Source organism: Vicia villosa, unplaced genomic scaffold (genome assembly GCF_029867415.1).
Source record: "Vicia villosa cultivar HV-30 ecotype Madison, WI unplaced genomic scaffold, Vvil1.0 ctg.001104F_1_1, whole genome shotgun sequence".
In the NCBI taxonomy this organism is placed as follows: Eukaryota; Viridiplantae; Streptophyta; class Magnoliopsida; order Fabales; family Fabaceae; genus Vicia; species Vicia villosa.
Window position 1 is genome coordinate 75,244 of NW_026705481.1, and position 20,696 is coordinate 95,939.

The window sequence follows — 20,696 nt, forward strand, 5'->3', positions numbered from 1 at the left end:
GACAATGTGGATTTTGAATTAGATGCCAAGCGAGTGGTGGATAGTGTGACCATTCCGAGACCAGATGACTCGGATCTTGGAGCTATTACTGGAGAATGTAACCGGTTGATGGCTCTTTTCTTTAGGAACTCTCATGTTAAGGTCGTCAGAAGACAAACTAATGAGGTTGCTCATGCTCTTGCACGGGTGGCTCCATCTCTTGCTAGTTTTCATATTTTCTTTGATATTCCAGCATGTATTCAGAATATTATTATTAATGAGATGAGTTAATCTTTTCCTGTAAAAAAAATTGCTGCTTGATTAGTGTCTGGAATATGAAGAGTGTCTAACAAGTTACTTAGCAAAATAATTTCACTTGTAGAATGTGTCATTACTCTATATTCTGTCGCATTAGAGGAACGAGAAATAATCACTTGTTTAGTTGATTTCCATGCTTTTAGTTATACTATTTGACTATATGACGTAGGCTTTTCATTGTTGTTTATTACTGTAAGATTAGCTTCGTGGTTTATATAAGAAATTGTCATAGATAACAAATTTTGAGATAGAGTATTTAATATTTTAATTAGATGCTAATTCCAAATCCTTATGATTGATGTTAGGATGTACATTATATTGATAGAAATTTTTGAAATGTTTAGATTGTTTTCTTTCTTTTGGTGTCAACACTATTTCTTCATTATTATTTTCTTTATCATTGGTAACAGTGTGATCCCCCTCACACGCATCATTGGTCATATGGAATATTTTGAATTATGATCGTGTCTAATGTATCAGGATCCAAAAGTTTGGAAGCGGTGAAAATTTTGATTTCAGCACTTCAATGATCATTCTCGTCAATCGATGTACTATTGTTATCTTAAACGCCAAGTTTAGAGTTTTCCCTAATAGATTCTAGTTCATTGTAATGATTAATGTCTTCAAGTGATTGAGTTGTTTTAATTTTTGAATAGTTTGAATCTTCATCATAAAAGAATTGTGTTGTAGTTTTTATTTTTTAATGTTATTCTTGATTGGAAGGATAAATTTATTCGAAGAAGGATATGTCTCTTGGTGTATAAAATACATTGTTTTGAAAATTATAGACTTTTCATTCCATTTTGTCCCTATATCCAATAAATATGTATTTTTTAGCTATTGATTCAAATTTGTCAAGTGGTTTAGAAACATTTTTCATGTTATATAAGCATCCAAAGTTTCTTAAGTGATCATAGTTTGGTGCCTTTTCAAAGAGAAGCTCTTGTGGAATGATATCTTTATTAGCTACAATCGATGTTCTATTGATTAGATATGTTATAGTTAAAACACACTCTTCTAAAAAATGTAATGGAAGGTTTGCTTGAAAACGTAATGCCCTCGCTACATTCAATATTTGTCTATGTTTGCATTCTACTCTTCCATGTTGCTGAGGTTTTGATACACAAGTGGTTTCGTGAATGATTCCCTCTTGTGGTATAAATGACAAGAATTTAGAATTGACAAATTTTGTACCATTGTCACTCCTTAATCTTTTTAACGGTTTTATTGAATTGTTTATTATGCAACCTTTCTATTTTCTTTTTCATTAGATACACCTAAGTGCATCTAGTACAATCATCTATGACTATAATTGTGAGAAAATAATATGCTTTATTATGTGTAGCAGTATAGTACTTTTCCCAAATATCACAATGAATCAAATCAAATGATGTGTTAGCTTTATTACTATCCAAATGAAAGGAATTTCTACATTGTTTTGCCTTGTGACAAACAGCACAACAAATAGATTTATTTGAGTCAAAACTACATTTGAGATGATGAGAAATTTCTTGTAGAGCTTGAGTAGAAGAGTCTCTCATTCTAGTCAAAACTACATAATCAGTTGATGTGGAATCTTGACCAGGTGTTGTTGATCTCCAACATGGTGGCACAGGGGTGGGCCTGCAAGGTTATCACTCCAACGCTTAAGTCAGTTCAAAATTCAAGATGAGTATAGTGAAAAGAGGAGGTCAGAGAATATACCTTGCTTTCCATGTGAATTGACTTTTATACTTTGGGTCAAGTGGATTAATTTTTAGAGGAATCGGGCCTCAGGTATTTGGTAAGCTCATAATAAATAATATTATTAATGAGTGATATCTAACAATACATCATTATTACTCAATTTATAAAAATATAAATGACCTAGTTTTAACCTTTCCGTGACCATAACTTATTGTACAATAATCCTCTCATTGTTCAAATATCTAATTGAATACATCTCTTAGTGGTTGTCATATTTATAATGTCTAATTATTTGTTTCTCGATTTATAAGTTGACAAATAAATACAAATAGAATACATATCATATATTAGTCCATTCTAACAACATGACCTCATATTTTTATATTCTCACTCTATTGAGAGATATAAAACATAACTTGTGTTATGCATGAGGAACAAATCTTATATATGTCATTGAGACCCCCTCCACATGCTTTATTGCATACTGAATAAAAACTGTTATGTTTTTCTATTGCATACAATATTTAATGATCTTAAAGTTTACTATTCTCCATGTAGGAATCACAAAGACTTCAAGTTGAAAGACTATTCAATTTAGTTGCATGCAAATGTTTAATAGCACTTAAACAATAATTATGCAACGTTCTCATGATAAATTAAGTTAATATAAATATCACTCATATGATTTATCATATATAAAGACTTCATATCTAATATTTATAACTTATAATATATTATATTTATTAGTCTAGTCACATAATAATTTTTGTAATATTATCATCTTAATTAACATTAATATTGTTATTTATAAAATATAGTAATACTTTAGCTACAAATACTTTAAAAATAATACTCTAATGATCATTGAGTCTCATAATCAAGTATACTTGATATTTTATTGAACAAATTATTATTTTCTATAAAATTATTATTTTACGATAAATTATTCCTTATATATATATATATATATATATATATATATATATATATATATATATAACTTATTATTTTTAACCATTAGATTGAAAAGAATTAATGGTCAAGATGTGGAGTAAGTTATTATAACTTACTCTTGGAGTCAATATAACCCTCCTCTCTCTCTCTCTCTCTCTATATATATATATATATATATATATATATATATATATATATATATATATATATATATATATATATATATATATATATATATATATATTATGCAAAATAGTTTGTAATATGAAAAATAGATTGGAGTAAAAAAAATGGAGATGCGGGGTATCGATCCCCGTACCTCTCGCATGCTAAGCGAGCGCTCTACCATCTGAGCTACATCCCCTTGATGTTATCTTGAATAAAAATAAAATTTTCAAACAAAAATACTTTAGAGTATATGAGTTATAATTTCTTGGACGCTCGATAATTTTCCTTTCTCTTAATAATTTTGATTAGAACTTTTTTACGCCTTATGTTAATTCACTCATCAAGATTAGAATTTAGTAGCATTGGAATGACACATGAGTTAGAAATTAACTTAAAATCTTAGAATTTAAAATAGAAATGAAAGTATTTAGAGTCACACTTAGTAGTTATATCCAAAACGCACCAGTTGATTTAGTCGAACACACACACAATAGATAACTCATACACCCACTTAATTAATGCTAGAGTTGTATTTGAGGGTGTGCAACATGGGCTACATCATAATGTCTCAAATTTGTCATAGTTAAATTGTGGCCAAATACGGCCTCATGATAGATTTGTCACATCCAAACCATGCTAAATGGGGCCCTAGTTATTTTGTCATGATTGAGCTGTCACTAACCTACACAAGATCTTAAAAAAACTTAAGACGAACATGGTTAACACACTGTTGTTCTCAGCATACACACATGAATTTGCTAAAGTACAATAGATGAGAGAAAGAATCTGCCCACGTGGGATTGTGAGAGACTTTGTGTATTTCTCTCTAGAATTTGTGGACCCTCTTCCTAATTATTGGATTGAGATCTTTATAGAAGACTCCTTGGGGAGGAACTAGAAAGCTAGCAATCAATTTTACGAGTTCTGTGGTAAAAAACGTGAGAGAAGAGACAAACTCATTCTCCCTCAGATCATGGAAGAGACTATTTTTCCATGTACACCTCAAAGGAAACATGTGATAAATGGGACAGATAAGGGATTTTAGTTGGGACGATCCAAGCCCAATAGAGTTGTGCGATCTATTATGGATTTGGACGACCTACTATACTTAGGTCACACTCCCAACATTTGCACCCCTTAATTCATTCCGTTTTATCATTGATTACCCCCCTTTTTAGACCCAATAATATTATCCCAATCAACGGCCCCTCAAGCACGAGGTCTTAAAAAAGTTGAAGTGATTTAACTCAAGTGTACTACCATCTTAAGGACTCTGCAAGTTCCTCAAGAAAAGTTTAGGAGGAGTCCCTCGGGTGAAGCTTAGGGCGATTCCCTCAAGCCCCACTTAAGTATGCACGTGAAACATTAAATGATACTCATGACAGGTCTATCTTGGGAAGCTAAGTCTGTCTTAAACCATTGGTTCCCTCACACGTGTCAGAAAGGGAGACGTGTGAAGGTTTACCTTACAACCGTTGGAGCGCACCTAGGGGAGAAAATCATGGCCGATGCAACCTAGGTGCCAGATCATATAATAAGATAACTTAATTTTTTTTCCCATTCATGTTATGACAAAGTTTTCGCTTAAAAGGGCAAGTTGCACTCAAAACTTCTCTAGCTCAACTTAATCCTCTTAGTATAAGATTTATATTTACCTATTAAGATTTTGAGTTATATTTTATATGAATAATACATCTTGTATAAAGTTATAGTTTTGATGAGAAAAAATACTATCAAGAATAAAAAGGAGCAAAAAGTAGCATGTGCATCATAAATGAAGGTCATCAAGATTGTATGAACATTGAAATTCAAGTGAAGTTTCAGACAAGAAAATATAACTAAGGTACCTGCTACAATCCATGCTATAACACTTTAAATTTCTTAGAAAATCCATCTCTCACTTCATCTAAACATTTCTTGTGTCATCATTCATATGCATTCGTGAAGCCATACACTAAGAATGCATTTTTAAGCAAAAAGGTAAAGTGGTACCAAGAAGTGGTCTTCGACTACCAGTTCAAAATTTTGCACTTTTTAGTTCTCAAAATTATGGTAGTTAGCTACCATAAATTGGTATTCAACTACCAATGTTCAAAATTTGAAAAATTGAATGTTGGGAAAATGGTAGTCGACTACCATATATTGGTATTTGGTTATCAACCTAAAATATTGCATTTTTTCAAAGACAAAATGTGTGTAACTCATTGCAATTCTTCATGATTCAATTTTAAACTTATGTATCATTTCAAAGGGTGTTTTAGGATGCATATAAGTGTATACACATCAGAAACACAACTTACCTCTTTCGTAAAAATCATTTTCATATCAATTCAAACAAATTTGATAAGTGTTCATTATTTTTAAGTGTACAATTTTTTTGCATCAATTTCAAATCATTCAAAAATTTCTTAATACATTATGAGCATTTAAAGTACAATAATTTAAATTGTGATATTTAGAAACAACATATCAAAGTATTCAACTTGGAATTAAGCCAATGCCAACATTATTCAAAATTATTCAAAGTGTGTGTTATAACTTTAATCATCAAGGTTGTGGTGATAAAGTGTTGTAAAAGAAAGTAGGGTTTCTTTTGCTTGTGTATTAAAAGATTGTAAGGAGGTCTTGCTGAAAAGTTCTATAAAGATCTAACCATATTGAAAAATCCTATAAGTGTAAAGAGACTAGATGTACTCTAGGTTGATAAGAGAAACTAGTTTAATCCTTGTGTGTCATTTACTTTTATACTTTTAATTTACATTCAATTTAAAGTTTCAATCAATCTCATATTTTTGACAAAAAAAGATAAGAATTTTTGTATAAAACAAGAAAAATGTAGAAAAAAACTAATTCACTCCCTTTTAGATTACGATACTTACATTTGGCATTAGAGCAATAGTTAGATAACTTGCTCCTAGATCTAGGTAAAAATGGCTTCCACAAAAGCATTTTTAGAGGAAAGGGTGTTGTCAATATACCACCATGTTTCACCAGTGATCATTATGGTTTTTGGAAAATTAGAATGCAAATGTTTCTAGAATCACAAGAGGCAGAAGTATGGATATCAGTAAAAAATGGTATATACATTCCAGATCAATTGGAGGAATGGTGTCAATTTATTATGGAGTTGAGAATTTTAAAAGGTATATTGTCTTTCTTTCATTGATGAGAGTTTTGAGTATAACTTTTGAGTTTTGAGTATAAATTCGAATAAAGTTTTGATTTATCATGGTATGAATTTCGATTTTTTGGTTTTGTTTCAGGTTATAGGTGCAAATGTAGAAGATAGAGCTAAAAAGTTCATTGTTATTGTTTTTTTAGAAATTCTCGAAGATAGAAATATGTAGATTTAACATCAATTTAGCATTTTAGAATTTTCAAGTTGTATCATCAATTTTCAAGCTGTTGTTGTATATATCATCAATTATATATATGTAGATTTTTTGTATATGCAAATTTTGTGCATATTTGTTGGATTGAAGCAACCAAATTTGGTGCAAAATATGGTGAAAACCTGGTGCAAAATATGGCGAAAATTTATTGTACATATTGGACAACGCTTTTTGTAAGATAAAATAAGTCTTATATTTAAAAAATTTTGTGAACATTTGACAACGCTTAAAGAGAAAACCGTTGTCTGAAATGGGGATAAGCGTTGCCTAAAGTGGGAAAGAGCTGCCTAAAGTGGACAATAGACAACGCTTTTAAAGAAAACCGCTGTCTAAAGCGATGCATAAAAGATAACCAAAAGCGCTGCTAAAGGGGTACTTTCCAAAGCGTTGTCTAAAGGGGTGCATAAGAAAGCACTTTTAAAGTCAAAGCGCTGCCTAAAGGGGACATATAACATCACTTTTACATTAAACCAAAGTGCTGCCTTTACTTATAGTAGCGCTGGTTTAGGCAGCGCTTTAAAGCGCTGTCTATGGCAAAAAATGCGCTGTCTATGTGCTTGTTTGACATAGTGGTTTGTATTATGCTTCTTTGCATGTACTATGGTGCTTCTTTTTCACTGTATGTTCATACTTTGTTAGACTTTGGTACTTAAGTTTCATAATATATGCCTATTGTGTTTGTGTTCCAATTGCGTATATGATTCTTAGGCATGTATGTTATGTTAAATGTATGTTATGTTAGATGTGTGTGATCCCATTTTTTCTTCTTTTTGATAATGTTAAAAGGGGGAGAAAGGTTGGATGTGTTGTGGTTGTTTGGATTAAACAAATTTGCAGGTTTACGAGATTGTATGGTTATAACTTTTGGCATAAAAAGAGGAGTCATGCACTAGGGGGCGTATTTTTTAAATCATATCAATAACACAAGTTCAAGTTATTTGTCATCATAAAAAGGAGGAGATTATGAAGAATACATCTTATATAAAGTTATAAATTTGACGAGGACAAAGATTATAAAAGAAGAAAAAGTATCATGTGCATCATAAATGAAGGTGATCAAGATTGTATGAACATTATAATTCAAGTGAAGTTTGAGACAAAAAAACATAACTAGGGTACATGTTGCAATCTATGCTATAATACTTTCTATTGCTCAGAAAAATCATCTCTCACTTCATCCAAACCTTTCTTCTGTCATCATTCATAAGCATTCATGAAGCCATGCACTAAACATTCCTTTTTAAGTAAAAGGCAAAGTGGTAGTCGACTACTAAGAAGTGGTACTCGACTACCAGTATAAAACTTTGCATTCTTTTAGTTTCAAAAGTTGTTGTAGTCGACTACCATATATTGGTATTTGAATACCAGTATTCAAAATTTGAAATATTGAATGTTGGGAAAATGGTAGTTGACTATCATATATTGGTATTAAACTATCAGTCTGAAACATTGCATTTTTTCAAAGTCAGAATGTGTGTAACTCATTGCAATGTTTCATGATTCAATTTTAAACTTATTCATCATTTCAAATAGGTTTTTATGGTGTATATAAGTGTATGGAATGTGCTTGTATTATTAAAATTAGTTCAGTAGATTAACATATTTCTATGCAACTTTTATGCAATACTTTAGGACAAGTAATGGATCAAGTGAGAGGAGTGTGATAACTTCATTTGTGTGAGATATTTAAATCTCAAATAATTGAATCAATCACTTATAACTTAGATGAACAATACTAGTTTTACTTGAATTAATTTATTTTTTAAAATGATTTGTAGTAGAGCATATTAGATGTGTTATCCATAAATTTCACTTGTGTTCTTAATTTGTACGAATATGGTGACATTAGGTGTCACGAGTGTGCTTGATTGAGTATTCCCAATACTCTTATGAGTTAGAAGAAGTTGGCTAGAGTCACAACATCATATCAAAAGTTAAACAAAATGAGGTTCTTAATATTTAGATCATATGTTGAGCATGCATGTGTCGCTTTACTATCATAATACTATCTCAAAAAGAAATATGTATTACTCTTGGTCTAGGGCTAATTGTATAAATGGAGTCTGACTCAAGTACAAAAGGTGAAGCTATAAAAGAAAAGAAAACATTGTTGGCTTAAGACTAAACAATTTAAGTCATATATAAGGGAGTTTCTCATATGCAAACAAATTCATTAGTTGAGTAAACACATGAAAGATATAGAAATCAAGTGTTTTTGGTCATTGGCGTTCTGTGGGCCAAGACAAGGTTTATAACGAGTGATTTTTCTATTTTAAAGGGTAATGATGATATTGTTCACACACAATAATCACTCGTTGTGCTTCATCATATCACACCTCAAGATTAATCAACATTGAAATACATATGGACATTTGTATACACCTAAATATAAATGAAATGTTATATGAGATCAAAATGAAATATTGTTTTAAGGATATTTGATGATCCTCCAAATGATGTAAAGTTATATGAGTGCAAACGCAACCGAACGAGAGCCAATCTAATATTTCTCAAGTCTAGTGAGGTGTAGCATGGTCTTAACTTCAAACTTAGTCAAAAGCACCACAAGATAAGACAATTTGGCTATATGAATATATTCCATATTTATAATGCCAACACTACGTCAAAAATGACTTTAGGCAGCGCATATTTTCAAAAGCGCTGCTATAAGTTAAATAAAAAATAAAACACGAAAAGTTTGTACGAAATAAAGGCTTTTTTGTATTATAATGGTATATAATGCCTTTTTTGTATATAATACCTTTTTTTGTATATAATGGTATATAATGTCTTTTTTTGTATTATAATAGTATTATAATGGTATATAATCAGAGGTGTCAATTTAGGGGGCCAAAAAATTTGAGCCCTAGCCCACTTAGTGAGGGGGCCTAAAAATATCTAAGAATAATGAGCCCCTAAACATATAGGCCCCAAAAATATAAGGCCCCAAAAATTTAGAAGTGACCTTGGGCCCTAAATCAAAAATTAATAACTTAAAAAAAAAATCAAAATTTAATATTCTCAAAATAAAAAAATATTTAAAAATAAAAAAAAAATTGTTTTTTTTTATAAATTAGATGGATTACCTTTATTTATATAAATCATCTCTTTATATGGAAGATACTCTATATATTTAGGTCAATTAGTACATTATGAATGAATGACTTCTATTCATATAGATTATCTCTTTTATTTCCTACAGTAAATACAATTCTATTCATATAAATTATCACTTTTATTTCCTTCATTAAATACAACTCATCCATTAAACTTGTGGACATAGATTCTAGGAACACTTGCATTTTCCAAACTAAAAATGTACTAATGAAATTAATATGAAAAGCATGAGAGCGTATATAAAATTCCAGTTTTTTATTATTACTTAGAGAATGTTTGTGACAAGTTGAGTTTAGAGAAACTGCTAGTAAAAATGTTCTTTCAGCTTGTATTACTACTATAGCGTCATAGTGGAATTTAGAGAAACTGCTATTGTTTTGCAACACACAATTAATTGTCTCACAATTGTCAAATTCCATAACCGTAAACAACATTTTTTATATATAACAATTACTATCTGAAAGAAAATAAAAAAGCTTTATTGATGCATCACCTGGTCAATTTGTCTCACTAAAAAGGAAGAAAACAGTAAAAAAATTAGTGCATAGGTGAAAATTTTGAAATAGAATAAGGCCCCTTCAATAGGGCCCAAAAATAACACATTAATTAAGGGGCCTAAAATTATTGGGCCTTAAAATTTTTTCATATAGAGAGGGCTTAGTAAAGTGGGGCTTTAGTGGGGCCAAAAAATTGGGGTTTTGAAAAATTGGGCTGATTTGACAGCTCTATATATAATGCCTTTTTTTTTGTATATAACAACTTCTTTGTTGAAATAAAGGCTTGTTGAAATGTAAGGCTTGAATTACAGGTTTATGGGATTATTTCCAAAAATACGCTAAAAAAGAAAGAATAGGCAGCACTTCTACATAAAAAACGCTTAAAATGTCATTTTTTACGAGAAGCAAAGAAAGCGCTTTTTCGAAAAAGCGATGCCAATAGTACACAATTGAACGCGCTTTTTCCTGAAAAAGCGCTGCCTAAAGACGCCAACAGAAAGCATAAAAGGCTAGACAAAGCGCTGCTAAAGATCTACTTTAGAAAGCGCTTTTTCAGGATAAAGCGCTGTTACAAACCTACTTTAAAAAGCGTTTTTCAAGGAAAACACTGCCTAAAGTATACATAAGGCATCGCTTTTGCATAAAAAACACGCTGTCTAAACCTACAATAGCGCTACCATAGGCAGCGCTTTTAAGCGCTGTTAAAGGCCAAAAAAAGCGCCTTCTTTTTCCTTTTTTAGCGTAGTGCAATAATTAGAAAATGTGAGAATGGTGGAACCATAAGCTAATGAATTCATGCACATGGGAACATGACCAACAAAATATGTTGGGAATACAAGAAAACATGCAAACAATGGGCGCCACGACCCCCCAAATGACAGGAAAAATCATGCACTTCACACATAAATAGTCGAGTAAAGCACTATTTTTGTTGTTACCACTATATTATTGTCTATATTATTTTATATTTCAACCAATCAGTCAAGCTATTTAGACACTTTATCTTCTATTTTACTAAAAGGTACTCCATGTGTAGTAACCAGTAACTAGAAAGTGAGTGTGTGAAAAGTAATATCAGACATTTTATGTGACAGGCCCAGTGGCTACTTGCCTGGGCCTACCTAGGCCCATATACAAAACCCTAGCAAATTTGTTCACCCGCGAATGACGAGATTGATTATCACGGTTTCTTCCTCGCACCTGCTGAATCGAAGCTCCGATCATGGCGTCGAGCAAGCGTTCCGTGTTGCAGTTCTCTTCTACGCAGAGTTTGTCGGGGAAGGTTCATCCTCTCGTCATCTTCAACATCTGTGATTGCTATGTCCGTCGTCCTGACCAAGCGGAGCGCGTCATCGGAACGCTACTCGGCTCCGTTCTCCCCGACGGAACCGTCGATATCCGAAATTCATACGCTGTTCCTCACAATGAGTCCGTTGACCAGGTCTTCCACATTCTCCATATGCCATCCTTTTGAAAGTATATTGATTTCTGCAAATTTGTCAATGTTTCATTGTAGATGATTGTTCATTGTTTGAAACTAAGCTATATCCTAAGTCAGAGAAATGACATTTCAAATAGCAGTTTTTTCTGTTCCGTAGACAAAATGGTAATAACTATTAGAAACTCAGACACACAACTCTCACTCACTCCCAGAGTTCTGACTGTGGTGATGACGTCAAACCTAATAATATCGGCTTTTTGCCAATAGAGTTAGAATTTACGGACAATTCAAATAAAAAGGTGAAAAAACTCTTTGTTCTAATATTCATTTATTTTTCCTTATAGGTTGCTTTGGATATTGAGTACCACCATAACATGTTGCTATCCCACCAAAAAGTGAATCCCAAGGAAGTTATAGTTGGATGGTAAGTTCAGTTCTTTTGAACCTAAGTTAAAATTTTGAAGTTCTGTGAGGATAAGTTTGGTTACTTTATGCAGGTATTCAACTGGTCTTGGAGTAACTGGGGGCAGTGCTTTAATTCATGAATTTTATTCTCGAGAAGTATCCAACCCTATACATTTGACTGTTGATACAGGATTTGCAAATGGAGAGGGCTCCATAAAAGCATATGTTTCAAACAATTTGTCCCTAGGAGACCATCAAATTGCTGCACAGTTTCAAGAAATCCCTTTGGATCTTCGTATGGTTGAAGCTGAGCGTATTGGATGTATGTATTGATTGGATTTCATATTTTATATTCATTTTACCCCCTTTTTTTCTTTGTCATGGCTATATTTTTCTTCTATAAAGTACTTGCAACAAAATTATATGCTTGCTTTCATCAATTCATGGATACATATGCAGAGTAGTTCTTCAAGTTTTATTTTAATTGACCATTGGGTGATGTTGCTTTCGGTTAGGTTTGAAAGAGAATCTTTCCGAATCAGAAGTATTTGGACATAATGAATTGATTTTAGCTCTTGTATATATAATATAGATATCGCTATACTTTGTGAAAACAACTAAAACTGAATGCTCTTATACATCATAATTTTTTAAATTTTCTTCCCTCTGATATTTTTATGGAAATTGCTGCTAAAAATGATAATTCATTTTTCTGTGAAAAGATATATGGTTGACATTTACAAAAAGAATGATTAATGAGGCAATGCCAATCACAATATAGTAAAGTGTCATTGTTCAATCTTTTTTTCATCGCGACTTATAAAGTTTGCATCTTGATCATGACCGAAAAGTGATTTGTGTCCCGTTTGTATTTGGGAAAACTGGTATGATATTTGCCTTATCTTGTGTGAAATGATGATTTCCTGAAAATCAGGAATTTCATTTTATTGTGAATAATGTGACTTGGATCATCTGCTGCCTTTATTTTTGGACTGCATGCGGTGAAGTAATGTTAAAATCAGACAGGTCATATCATGATTAATATTTTTGGGTTGTTCTCAAGTTCTTGAACCAGTTATTGATGACTTAGTTTAATTACATTTGAAATGATTCCAAATTTTTATGACTTTGCAATGTTTGTTACAATTTGGTGCGTTGGGTCATTGTTTCTAATAAAAGTTCCTTTAGAATAATATTAGGTGTTTGGCTTCCAGATGGTCTAAGAGTAAGACTTGTGGTCTCTTTTAAAGGGGTTTTAAGGGATTGGGTTGCTTTTCTATATTCACGACTTTATTTGTTTCCACTTGTTTTATTTTAAGGATGATTTCATAGCCGCATTTCCTCTCTGTTATGTGTTAATTTTGTTTCCTTTATAGAAAGAAACTGTTATAGGTCTTCAGAGGAATGTCTCTTGAGAAAGTGGTCGAGTTCACGCAGAACAGGAGGCAGATCAATATCATATCTACAATCTAGTTTTTTAATTAATTGATTTATATTTATATACCGTATTATCATGGAAGAAGGCTACTATCAGCGATGTTTTTCAGTATAATTTGTGGCTATGAGATGCCTATAATGGAACAAGAATGTGATTTGACTTTAATGATTAAAAACCTGATTGTATGTTAACTTCTGCCATTGACAGTTGATAATCTGAAGGCAACTGCTGTTGACAAAATCCCATCTGATTTAGAAGGGATGGAAGCATCAATGACACATCTATTAGCCTTGATTGATGACACCTACAAATACGTTGATGATGTCGTGGAAGGGCGTGTTGTTCCAGACAACAAAATTGGGAAATGTATTTCAGATGTTGTAGGTTCCCTTCCCAAAATTCCTTCCTCAACTTTTGATAAGCTTGTGAACGAGAGCTTGCAGGTAAGATTAGGTTTTGGGTTATGTTGTAGTATAGTGGACTACTATGATCATTAAACAAATTAAGAATTTGTAGGGGACTTCTTTTCTTTGTTTAACCATTATGAAATGATTCTTTTAGCCGTCAGAACAGTTTGCAAATTTCTTAGTTTATGAACACATCTTCTCAGGGTTTTTGGGCTGACTAGAGTTTCTCATGGTTTTCAGGATCACTTGCTCATGCTATATTTATCTAGCATCACAAGGACACAGCTCAGCCTGGCCGAAAAGTTGAACACGGCTGCTCAGATTCTCTGATTGCGTCCTCAACAAATGCAATTTTGCTTAGGGAAGTTACCATTTTATGATATTTCCCAAAACTTGGAATATCGGTATTTTGTAATCTTTTCAATACTAACATTATGCACTTTTTATTGCGTAGGTAATTTTGTTTTTTGTTCTGTGGTAGCATTGTAGTGGTTCATATCATACTTCACTTGTGTAATATGTCATCTTTGAAAATTTTGGTTATAGGAATCCTTTTGTTCGCAACCTTTGGTTATGCAATGCTATTAAATCCTTCCTACTATACGTGCTTTTATGAATTATGCAACACGTGAACGATAATCTATAAGGAAGGAGGGTCTTTAGAGGGGATATGCTGGGGTATGATCTTGATTTAATTACTTGGTACTTTTTGGGACAAAATTTGTAATTGTTATGAAAATTTTGTCGAATGTTTTAAAGGTTTGTATTGTTCTGTCAAGTACTTACCTTTTTACGAATCAAACGCATCCAATGTCTTAATTCTTGGATCCTGCTTGTGTGAGCTCAGGAATTTTTTTTATCAATCAGAGAACGCATGAAGCTATGGGACAGTGGTCTAGAAAAGTTATGGACTAGCTTTGTTTTACTTTAGAAGTTAGTTACACCTCTCTGTATCTGGACACAAGAAAGATACAAATTATCAACACGAATGGATCTCCTATCCAAGAGCATTTTATCTCTACATTTCAACACTAACAATGTTTTGAAGTAGTTCTCACCAATAACTTCACATCTACTAATAATCCACAAATACTAAGTCCACACCACAAGAGGGAGGATATCTCTACAAGTACCTCGTGAGGCTCGTGATATGGTTTAGTAGATGTTAATCATCTATAACATAATAAATTCAAATTCAAATCATTATTAGAAAAAGTCCTCATATTTTTTTTAATGTTTGTATGCATTTGTAATCAGAATTCTCAATGTGTTAAATGTGACTCTTGTTCCGTCATTTTTCATATCTTTTGTATTCTATTTCGTTATGAAATATCGAAACTATAAAATGACATATTTATTTCATTATTTTTCATTTCTCACCGATACTCCTGTTAATTTTGTAATATTCAAACATAGAATAGACTTGCTAAAGCTAACTATATTCCAACTAGCCCTAGACACCAATAAGTCAAAACCTAGACGGAATGTTTGACTGTTGCTAATGGCACTATTCTGCATACATAAATCAAACTATCACTGTTATTCTGTGTTTTTGTCATGACTCAAAACTAAAAAAGCACATCCATAATATAAGCATCGTATTGTGTTTGTTTGTTGTATCTAACTCTAGGAATATATGATAGTGCATGCAATAGCCAATGTGCAAATTGCAAAGTGATACCAAATACCAATAACCCAAGAGCATGCCAATATACGTATTATTTTAAGTCATTAAACTTCCGCATAGTAGGGAGTATTCTTAAAAAAGCAGCGACAAAAGTGGTGGAGACAAGAAAGTAGTAAAAGACACGGAAGATAAGGAGAAGAGTGGTTCTTTTTTTCATTCCCTTTCTGGCATTGGACACTTCTTAATCACTATCCTATGATAAAGTTGCACACCAAAACACCTTTCTCTATTCTTTTGTTTCAATTACTTCTTTTCATGGAACAAACAGTAGGTAGTAGTACTTCTTAGATACTTGGACAAATACAAAAAGACAAGGGAAGCTAGCTAAAGTCAAGACACTTTTGTTAAAACCCTTAGTTTTGTCCTTCAAATCATTCATATACCTTAATTCTGTTATTTGACCTTGTTTATTTATTGACATAAATTTTGTTATGCTTTTTAAAAAATATTATGATAATTTTTTAATTTTTTCAGAATAGTTTATAGCATATGAAAAATAAATTTATTTTGTTTTATTTTTGCTATAAAAATAATTTATGTAACTTATTTTGAAAACACTTATGCTATAGACTATTTACTCAAACAAACCCATAATTTTAATCTATTTATCTAAATTATCTTTTGTGGATAGCTGCCTCTTTGAATATAAGAGCACCAACAAATTCATGGTTATTAAGAATAGTGAAAAATCTTATTAAATTTCCTAGCTATTATTGATCGTACCTGATCAGAAGAATCGTCAAGGCGTAATGTCTGGCTTGAAGAGCAAGATGGGGGGGGGGTACCTGCAAGGTTCTCCGATGCTTAAGTCAGTAGCTATCAGAGAATGAGGTTTAGAGTTGAGAATAAAATACCTGACCCTCTAGTGAAAGAGGGTATTTATAGCCCCCAGCGCTGGGCCAAGGTTCCCTAATTGGGCCAAATCCAACTGGAGGCCCACATGCTAGGGAACTGCCAGAACGTCCCATGCTAGGGCTGAGTCAGCAGGAGACTCACGTTCTGGATGCACAAAGCGTAGGGTTCGGAGATGGTTGACCGAATCCTTCGCTGGGACGTGACGCGTGATCTTCGTGCGTGGATAACTCCTTGACGGTTATCTAGTACGCAGGCCCAAAAGTTTGGGCCTGCTCGGCCAGGGTCCTCGCGACTGGCAGCTCCTATCTGTTCAGTAATTGGGCCCAAGGGAAGCGGGCCTGCTCGGCTGGTAATCAAGGGTTGGGCCTGCTCGGCCCAGACCAGAACAGGAGCCCCCCAAGTCATTAGCCTAATAAGGGTGATGACTTTAACGAGGAGGTTTAGCCGAGCACGGTTCCAGATCATGGGCTCCTCGAGGGTTTAGGTCGGTCGCCCGTTGTCTTGGTTTTTAACCTTATTAGTTGTCACTCATTAGCGTGATTGACAGGTGTCAGCTGTACAGGCAGTAATCATTATTGCGCCGTTTCTAGGGATGAAAGTAGACGGCGTCTTTTGGAGTTCTCAAGATCCTTGGGACGCGTGGCAGCTTTTCGTGGAGGGGGCCGTCTTTGGGGTGTAGGCAATGATGGCGTCTCCTAGGCTGCCTAGGCCATCATGACACCCTTTGGCCTTCTTTCCCTATATAACTATTATTAAAAAAATAATTATTCTCCAAAACATCTTTCATAAGAACTTCTTTCATAAGAATAAAGAATTCTTTGAAAACTAAAGGTAAATTTAATAAAAAATATTAGAAATAATATTATTAAGGGTTAATAGTCATTTGCCCCCCTGCAATAGTAGCGATATTCGGTTTACCCCCCTTTTAAAAAAAAATTTTGTTTTACCCCCCTGTAATATTTGGGTACCCCTAAACGTGTAAAAACCAGGGAGTAAAATCAAAAAAATATATTTTACAGGGGGTAATTTTCTCTCTTGGGGGGCAAAAGACTTACAATTTTAATATTATAGGGGGGTAAAACAATTTTTTTTTTAAAAGGGGGTAAACCGAATATCGCTACTATTGCAGGGGGCAAATGACTATTAACTCTATTATTAAATTAATTGATTTTTACTCAAACTCCATCTTTTCTACTTGTCAGTTGTCACTTTTGTAAAAAAAAAATCATATTTAATTGTCATTTTTAAGTTTAATGTAGTCTAAAATATTATTTTCAGTTTCATAAAAAATATCTCATTAAAATTATCTATGATTTTTTAAAAATAAATGTGTTAATTTTAATAATAAAATTAATATTATTTACTAAAATACTCTTATTAATTATAACTATTCAAATAATTGAATATAGTAAACATTAATTTATATTAATAAGTATTATATTAATATGAGAAAATGAATGATACCATGACAAAATAAATTAGTTTTACACAGTCAATCAATATATCCCGTCAAGTTAGACTGAAATTTTTAAATTACTTGTATGACATGGAAGAATAATATAATCTCATTAAATTTTTAAATTTTTACACTATGAATACATTTTCATTAAACTCTATTACTATTTTAAATGAATAATAATTTTAGACTAAAAAAAAGTGAAGATGAGAGGCGACTTTTTATGTGGCAGAAAGAGTATAAGAAAAATTTAATGGAATATTAATTATTATTTTGTCATAAATAACATAATAAAGTATTGATTGTAAAAAAAAGATTAAATGAACTAATAAATAGTTAATGGTATAAATAAGAAAAAAAATAATTCAAATAAATACTACATTTTTTTAGTTTGTTATATGTATAAATAACCCAAAAAAACAACTAAAAAAAGAGAATAAATATTCATATCATCAACTTATATTTTTTATTGCTTACATTAAAAACTGAAGTGTTAACATATAAACTCAACAGTTTGTCCAAAAGACGTAGAAGTTAGAGCAGGCAAGACAAATAAACTCTAGCGCCAAGCCAAGTTTCAAGAGACAAAATGACTTTTCAGAAAAGAATTTTACATCAGGTATTAATATATAAGATGTGAAAAATGTTTGTCAAAAGATTTTACATCAGGTAATTATTTCCAATGACATAAAAAATATAGGAAAAACTGAAAAATGTATAACTAGTGGCACTATTGTAAATAAAATGAAAAAATATAGGCGGTGGCAAAATTGTAATTAAAATGAAATTCTTGTTATTATGGATTTTACATCAGGCCCAGATATTAAATGATGTGAGAAATATTACGCAAGTGGGCCTTTCAATCGGTTCTTGTAATAACCGATGGGAAAAACTAAACATATTGGGTCTTTACTTCAGGCTAATATTCCACCGATGGGAAATGTTAAGACAACTTTTTCCTAAAACCCTATTCCATCTTTACACACGCATCTTCTTATTTCCTAAAACTTTTTTTTCTGCCGAAACCATTCTCCTCCGTCAAAACCATACTTGCCGCCACCATACTTTTCGTCACCACCCATTCTCCTCCGTTCGCCTTCCTACTTCGACAACCTCCGCAGTTCGCCGACCCTAACTTCGCGCCGATTCGCCTCCCAGTCCGCCGCACTTCGCAGATCTTCGCCGGACAATCTCGACAGTGCTTTTCCATCGAACCTCATTCCTGATCCCGTCGCCGGTAAGATTTCGAATCTACTTCATATTGAGCTTGTGTGTTCTATGTTGTTTTGAGATTGAGATGAATGAAAAAACTTTGATTTTTACCATTGGATGTTGATGCAGAACATTAGAAGTGAGAGAAAAAGAACAAGTTGGCTTTTCTAGGTAATGTTGGCTTTTCTATTTCAGCAACAATTCGTCTTTCTTGTAACCAACATTGAAGGCATTTATTCTTAGAGTATTGTGATAATAAGTGTTACACACATTAGGAGTCTAACTTGCAGGCATATAAAGGTTGGGTGAGTGATTGATGTCGTGAGATTAAAGGTTTCAGATTTCATGAGTTTAATGATGTTTCTCTAACTTGCAGGTATAAGTGTTACACACATCTTTTGAAGCAGGCCATTAACCTATTTTAAGCAAATATTTCTTTCCCTTATAGAGTATTAATAATACTTATATTAATTGGATGTTGATTAGAACAGAATCACTGTCAATGTTGTCGTTGATGAAACCCTAATCCATGGTGACAAGAATGGAATCACTGTCAATGTTGCCGTGGAGTCCACTGCGGGGTCGGAAACTTCTGTTCTAGCGACCGGTAGCGATGGTCAAAAGTCTCTGGACATGGCGGTTTAGTTGATGGATAAGGGAAACAAGGCCATGAAAGAGAACGATTTTGGTGAGGCAGCTGATAACTATAGCCATGCTCTCGAGATCAGGTTCAATTTCTTTACGCATTAACCTAGGCTAAGGAGATTATTTTTTGAGCTGTTTCGCTTTAATTTGCTTATTTCTTTGTAGATTACTGTTACGATATCGGTTTTGCTGATTTAGGTGTTCATAAGCTTTGGATTTGGTCTTTAGGTTAAATGATTGAGAATTGAGCTGGAAACAATCTTGCTTAGAAGTTCACGTTCTCAGAGTTAGATTCTAGACGTTCTTAGTGTTTTATGGATTATGCACACACTACTCGAATTTGTAAGCATCACGTCGAAACAAATCTCCACTAAGATTCTATCTCGTTTGGTTTTCATTATCTCTACGCTATGATTGGTTGACTTCAATAGCTCTGCTTGGTTGGTTATTGACATCTTTATTTTCAAAAGAGCTTCCAATTATTCAGTGGAGGTTGTCAAATTCTGCACTATCAATGTTTAAGAATATTAGTTGATGGAATGAAATCATGTTTCCTTTTCTTAGTATTTGAAATATGTATGTTAGTGTTATGGACGTCATTTTATGTCACGTTGTCAACTATGCTTAGATATCATAGTCCATAGAGATTTCAGGAAAACCTTGGGTTGATATGAAGTATGATGTAGTTTTGCACTGAACTAATAGAAAATTTAGTTAATTTGATACTTTCTTATTGTAATCCTACCAGAAGAATTTTTATTATCGTCAAACCAACCTGATACACTCATGAGTTTTAATCAACAGAATGGCCCATTATGGTGAACTTGCTTCTGAGTGTGTCCACACATACTACAAGTATGGTTGTGCACTGCTTTACAAAGCTCAGGAGGAAGCCGGAGAAAACGTGCATCACAGTGAATTTGGGGTCGTAGACAAGCAATCTTTTTAAGAAATAGTTCCAACTAATAAGTTTACTTATGCATATATTAGTAAGATTTGTGTGTTCTGAATTGATCTAGTTATGTAGGTGTTGATTTTA

At 32.7% G+C, this 20,696-nt stretch overlaps 1 protein-coding gene and 1 non-coding gene across 2 annotated transcripts; one reads left to right on the forward strand and one right to left on the reverse strand.

Moving 5' to 3' along the window:
• Nucleotides 1-3,228: 3,228 nt before the first annotated feature.
• TRNAA-AGC (transfer RNA alanine (anticodon AGC)) lies at nucleotides 3,229-3,301 on the reverse strand. Its single transcript has one exon. It is a non-coding gene; the product is annotated as a tRNA-Ala (tRNA).
• A 7,967-nt stretch (nucleotides 3,302-11,268) lies between these two features.
• On the forward strand, nucleotides 11,269-14,366 carry LOC131633303 (eukaryotic translation initiation factor 3 subunit F-like). The gene is made up of 5 exons (XM_058904017.1): nucleotides 11,269-11,552; nucleotides 11,897-11,976; nucleotides 12,050-12,279; nucleotides 13,603-13,838; nucleotides 14,043-14,366. The coding sequence occupies exons 1-5, from the start codon at nucleotides 11,334-11,336 to the stop codon at nucleotides 14,130-14,132; spliced, it is 855 nt and encodes a 284-aa protein (XP_058760000.1). The 5' UTR covers nucleotides 11,269-11,333; the 3' UTR covers nucleotides 14,133-14,366.
• The last annotated feature ends 6,330 nt before the right edge of the window (nucleotides 14,367-20,696 follow it).